Here is a 6,295-nt window from a genome sequence, read left to right as displayed (position 1 = left end):
CAAGGAGCGTCGGCACAGGAAGATGTCACTGGGGTGTTGGGCAAACGGGCAAACTACTGGTCAATACGTCAGCTTTCAGCGAGTTCCAGGCGGCAGCACTCTTTTATAACAGCATCCACTGTCGCGACGTTGTTGAATATGAGCAAGTTGAAGACGTCATCGGCAATGCCTTTGAGGATGTGGGATACCTTGTCTGACTCAGTCATGTGTGCATCAACTTTGCGGCACAGAGCCAAGACGTCCTGAATGTATGTGACATAGGGCTCTGTTGACGTCTGCACACGGCCGGAAAGTGCCTTCCGCGCGGCAAGTTTGTGACCGTAGGGGTTGCCGAACAAGTCTCGTAGCTTTTGCTTGAGCGAATCCCATCTGGTGAGCTCATCTTTGTGCGTACGAAACCAAACTCGAGGTGTGCCACCGAGGTAAAAGACTACGTTGGCGAGCATGATAGTAGGGTCCCACCGGTTATTGCGGCTGACGTGTTCGTACAGGCCGATCCAGTCCTCGATGTCTTCCCTATCTTTGCCCGAGAATACGCCAGGATCACGAGGAGCAGGGAGAGTGATGTAGGTCGTCGAAGTGGCAGCAGGTGTCGGAGGCGGCTGAGTCGAGTTGTCATCGCCGGGAGCCATGAAGCTAGGCTTGACGTACCGTCCACTGCGACGCTCCGTGACGAGGTACAGGGAACGTCCACCTCCACCAGATATGTTACGTAAGAAAACGCAGATGAAAAGCCATATACAAGTATATTTACAATGTAATACGCCACACTTGGCCAAGAGGAAACAGCCCGCGCTAGCCTCTCATCGTCGTTGTCGTTTTCTTACTGCTCGCCTCTTTGTCATTGGTAATAGTATTCCGTAGCAATATGCACTCCATGCATGGTTACCGAGTATGTGGCAATGTAGACATATGCACCGCTCTTCAATGAACCTCTTTCATGCCGACATGGTCACTGTAGATGTTGAACTGGGTAGGTACCGCAGTTCGAAGAAACTCTTTGACACTGACTTGGAGCACTGGGTTGAAGTGAATTGAATTCTGAGGTTTTTATGCGCCTAAACCACAATTCGATTACGAGGCAGGCTGTAGTGGGGCACTCCAGAATAATTTTGACCACCAGGGGATCTTTAACGTGCCCCCAATGCACAGACATTGGTGTGCTTGCATTTCGCCCGCATCAAAACGCGCTGCCGTGGCTGGGATTTGGTCCCACGACCTCATGCTTAGTAGCGCAAAACCATAGCCGCTAAGCCACCATGGTGGGTGAAGCATTGGGTATGTGCTACTCGATCTGTGCTGGTCTTCAACCAACATCTTTGGTGTATTGAAATGGGATATTCATATTGATAACACATGTAAGAAGGCCTTCCGAACGCTCGGTTACTTGTGAAGAAAATTAACTGCAGCAACACCATCCAATGTTAAATTAACAGCATATAAAACTTTAGTAAGGGCAATTCCTGAGTATGATGGCATAGTGTGGCACCAATACCAGAATTGACTCGCACAGAAATGAGAAAGTATCCAAGATAAAGCGCTGCAATTTGCTTACTCTCAATATTCCTGACGCAAGAGAGTAAGTGCTATTAGAAATGAAGCAACACTGCTTACCCTTATTTGCCGGTGTCGTGTTACTGTCACGAAATATATTTTTTATGATGAAATGATGAAGTTTCTTTTTACTTATATTAATATAAATAAGCCAGGTTACGTGCAGACACCGCATTGACACTCCGTTAGAACCTGTCATCATACACATGCATCTTGCACAGCGCAACACATTCAAGTATTAATTTCTTCCGAGGGTGATCAAAATGGCGAATTAGTTAAAAAGAAATTTTTTGAATCAGGTTCTGTGGATGGTTTTGTTGCAAATTGGATCCATATGTTGGTTGCGAACAAGTTTTTGGGTGCGTAGTTTCACAATACAGCAGATCTAACCTCGTTCATACATTTTTGAAAAAGAAAGAGAATGTACCAATGGAGAAAGCGTACAATCTGAAGTAACTAAAAATAATTCACAGATTTAACTGTGCTTGGCGCATTATAGCCTGCAAGGCTGCTGCGCCATTAAAATCCCAAATCATCAACAGGCTCAACTGTAGCTGACATCTACGTAAGGTGAAGGGTTGCGTGCGTTGTAGCACTTGAGGCACAAGATGTCGACGTGCATAGAGCTGGTGCGGCTGCTTCGGTGGTCCAAGACAAGTTTTGCCGTTTTTTTATTGCATAGTGTTTTAAGATGGTGACAGGAAACAAACAGAATCCAACTGATGGGCGACGGCGGATGCCACCAAACAAAGCGAAATGCTTTGCTCACATTGCGACGCTTACAGCATGAAATGGCGGTGCACTTGGATTATCGCCTACTGAAAGTTTACTGTACTGTACTACTACATCCCACGCACCGTAATATAGAGAGGTAAAGATACTTATTGCAATAGGTCTTGCGGCAATAGCTGTGACTGTGGCTTGCGATGATCTGGGAGGAGATTTGCTGGTACCGGAATAAGAAACTGAGCATACATCGGCATTTTCATGTGAGACGGGCAGGCAAGTATTGCGGGGAAGCTGACGTGGTGGGCGGCTACTGTTCTCAATTGCACTGCCCTTGCAGCTTTTCTTCGTTTACATGGGATCTATCGGCCAGAAAACATATCATATGATTGCAGTTCGATGATTTATTGAACGTTGGTACCGAGAGATTGTGTTTTCTGGGAACGTGTGAACTAGTAAAATACAAGCATAACAGTATTGGGTCATTTTTTGGGTTCTCAACCACGAATGTTGGCACTGGGAAATTGCACATAACGGGATCATATCAACGAGGTTCCACTGTATCATGCCTAGGATGAATGCTTTGGCAATGGTACACGTGTATTTGTATGCTACTTTATGATTTGTGATATACTTATTCCAATGCACTGAAAAGTGGTAACTACAGTAATGTCACACGACTAATATTGTAATTGTCATGGGCGCATTTTGTTATTCCTTCTTGATTCAAGGGAAACAAACCTTTTTATTGTGTTGAATGTCAGCATAGTTGTAAGGTGGTGTCTTTTTCCTTTTTAATCTTTCTCTTTGGTTTTTTTGCCTGTTATTCCTATGCTCGTGTAGATTTCTACAACCCACTTCCTATGCGGGCTTGTGCTAAAGGCTCACGATTGGTAAATAAATAATAAATAAAGAAGTATAGCACCACAGTCAGTGACATCGTGACCACACAGCTGAACAGGGAACTGCTCAGGGTTAGGGTTTGTAGCTTTTATGCCTCATAGCAGTGGCTGCTTGTCTATTGCAATAAAACATTATATACCAAATTTAATTTTTCCTTCCTTTCAATGCCATGTCCCATTAGTTCTAAAATCATGTTGCTGTGGGGAGGGGAGCCTAATGTCTAAACTACAGTCGAACTCGACTATATCGAACCCATTTACATCGAGTTATCCTGTATATTGAACCAATTTATGAAAACGGTATAGTTAAGATAAGTATATGTAGCAAAAACTACACTTACATCGAACAAAAATAGCAGCAACTTGTGATATATCGAATGTCAAGCTGTGTAAATGTGCCCCCAGAAGTTGGCTTTTCCTCGTAGCAGCAGGTGAACATGGCGACACATCCCAAAAGTGGTTTAGCCCAGCGGCATGGCTTCACCCACCCCTCTCCCTACCGTGACCACGCCATTTTGGGTGAGCGGTCGACAGCACCCTGCAAAAAATTATCCTGGCCCGTCTGCAACGCTTGCTCAGACAGCCAGTCAGAAGCTCTTGTACCCTTGTCATGCAAGCGAGCAATTAAGTGCAAGTTGTCTCGCTGCTTTTCTCATTCATTGTGTATGTGCCTTGTGGGCCTTCCCTGCAGTTTTGCCATGATGGCTAGTGCGAAGTGGCAGAATTCGTCTTTCGCCGTGAAGCTCCAAATCGTAAGTCAAGTCGAACCGCAGCATACAAGATTCCGAGGAGCACTCTCAGCACGATCTTGAAGAATAAGGAGCACATTAGGACTAATGCGGACAAACGACTCGTGGCATGTGATGCAAACGCACGGCCGTGTATAAGACATCGAGGAGGCCGTGAAAAAATGGTTCGTCCAAAACTGCTTCAGAAGTGCCAGCTTCAGCCTGCCCAGAGACGAATGAAAATTCTGATGAGTGCGACGAAGCCATTACCAGTGTTGCTGAAGTTTGGTGCGAGCTGTCAGAATTTCCGGAAGCCGTTGATGGACCTACGATCAAGTTTATGAGTGCGGATGATAGTGTTGCGACCATGGGAGAGCCAGAAAATGAAGGCTACATTGCTGACACCGTACCGAGCACAAGTGAAAGTGGGCACAATGAGGAAAGCAATGACGATCCTTTGTCCACATCCTCCGAGGTGACTGGTGCACTCGCCATAGTCCAGGGCTTCTGCACGAATGTGGAAGGTTGCAGCCTCAGGTGCTCCGACTGTTTAGACAATGTGGAGAAGTGCGTGCTGTTGCAGGCGGTGAAGTTTCTCAAGCAGAAGAAGATACAGGACTACTTCATGCAAAACTAAGCTAGTTTCATCAATAAAGTGCTTTTATAGGTGGTATGTGCTTTGATGACACCCAATTCTTTTGTAGGCTTATATAGATTTAGGCCCTATATTGAACTAATGGATGTTTTTCTGAGAGTTCGATATAACCGAGTTCGACTATCTAATTCTGTCAAACAGGTGAACATTGTAGTGCCTTCTGATAGCAAACAGAGGCAGTGTGCGCCTACCCTCCTCCGATTTGGATCATGTGCTGGTTGGCTGAAATGAACAGGCTGGATGAGGGGGGCACGTCCTCGGTCGAGCCAACGCCAACCCAGGTGTATCGCCGCGGCTCGGGCACGAAGGTGAAGAGGAAGGTCTCGCCCGTGCCAAAGTATGTCTGGTTGCGCTCCTGCCACCGGGTGGAGCAGTAGGCGCCAAAGCGCTCCTCACGCGTCGTCAGTATCACCAGCAGTGTGGGCTCCCACGTGTCCGTGTGGAAAAAGAAGTTAGTCAGGCTGCTGCCATGCTCGTTGGTGGAGTAGATCACTTCTGGCTGCAACATGGTGATGCGTGCGGGCAGCCAGCTCCACACCAGGGCCATCTGCAGCACGATCAGCACAAGGATTGGTCTTTCTGATATGTGGACAATGGAGAACAAAGCGGTCAGCAAGACTGCCTGACACAAAAGGGGCACCACATTTGCATGAAAATGTAGCAAATGTCACACAAACAGGAGTGCTAGGTACGCATGGCTCTTGAAGAAACGAAACAGACAACGACCAAGGCTGAAAAATTATGAACTTGGTGTGTGGTCCCCACTTTGGGAGCTGAAATGAACTTTCAGTAATTTTTTTCACCTTGGCCAGCTGCCTGGTCCTGTTTCTTCGAGATTGTTCCTGACCAGGCAATATTTAATCTAACTTTTGAATTGATGCCTCTTCTGGCTATACTGCTGGGTGTGCCACATTTCACCCTAACAATGACACTTAGTGCTTGCTGCTGTGTATTCTTTGCAGCAAAATGCACATCTATTGGCACCCCAACCTTAGTGCAATATTTGAGCATGAACGAGCCAGCGGCTTAGCTGGACAGATTTACACTTGGTGCTCCTATTTGAGCAATGGACTTCTGATAGCGCAGAAAAAGAAAATGTTCCGGCTGCATCCATAGGCATACCTATGGAGGGGGGGGGGGGGGGTACGGCTCTTTGCGGAGTGAGCCGCCTGCGGGATGTGCCTTGCATGCCTCTGAATTCGCAACTTTCTTGCCTGTTTAAGGTGACAAAGCTTTCTATTTAGTGACCAGCAACTTCTTAAGCAACATGAATGAACTGGCGATGTTTTAGCTACTTCAATGTTAGGAAAGTTGCTTCAAATATGGTCTTCTAGAACACAGTTCATTATTCAAAAGCTACGTGTAAGTGGAAGAAACTTGCAGTACGATGCACAGGCTCCATGACCATGATGAAGCAGTAGCCTTCACATTGGTAGTCTTCAGATTGTAAAATTTTTGTGCTGTACAGCACAGTGGTTAATTACAGAATCAGTGGGCCCACAACATTCATACTTTTAATATTCTTTACAAAACAGATTTGAATGGCCTGAAATGCAGCGGGTTCTGTAGCATCACTCAATGCATTCTACTGGTGGGTGTTCACAAGCATAGCAGTAAATTAATTTGCCAAACCAATTGGGATAAAGTTTATATTCACATTTAGAACACAGCAGGTGAACAAGAGAGATCAATTGTATACAAAGGTGTAGATATCAGGGCGGCTGGACTTG

At 46.0% G+C, this 6,295-nt stretch overlaps 1 protein-coding gene across 1 annotated transcript in view; it reads right to left on the bottom strand.

The window, feature by feature from the left end:
- The window catches only part of LOC135909339 (GTPase-activating protein skywalker-like), a 57,819-nt gene that overhangs the window by 7,089 nt on the left and 44,435 nt on the right, over positions 1–6,295 (bottom strand). Inside the window, exon 10 of the mRNA XM_065441280.1 lies at positions 4,757–5,112. Coding sequence (XP_065297352.1) covers positions 4,757–5,112 — 356 coding nt within the window. The remainder of the gene's footprint in view (positions 1–4,756; positions 5,113–6,295) is intronic.

Source organism: Dermacentor albipictus, chromosome 1 (assembly GCF_038994185.2).
Source record: "Dermacentor albipictus isolate Rhodes 1998 colony chromosome 1, USDA_Dalb.pri_finalv2, whole genome shotgun sequence".
Lineage (NCBI taxonomy): Eukaryota > Metazoa > Arthropoda > Arachnida > Ixodida > Ixodidae > Dermacentor > Dermacentor albipictus.
This window is presented reverse-complemented; position numbering and strand designations above follow the sequence as displayed.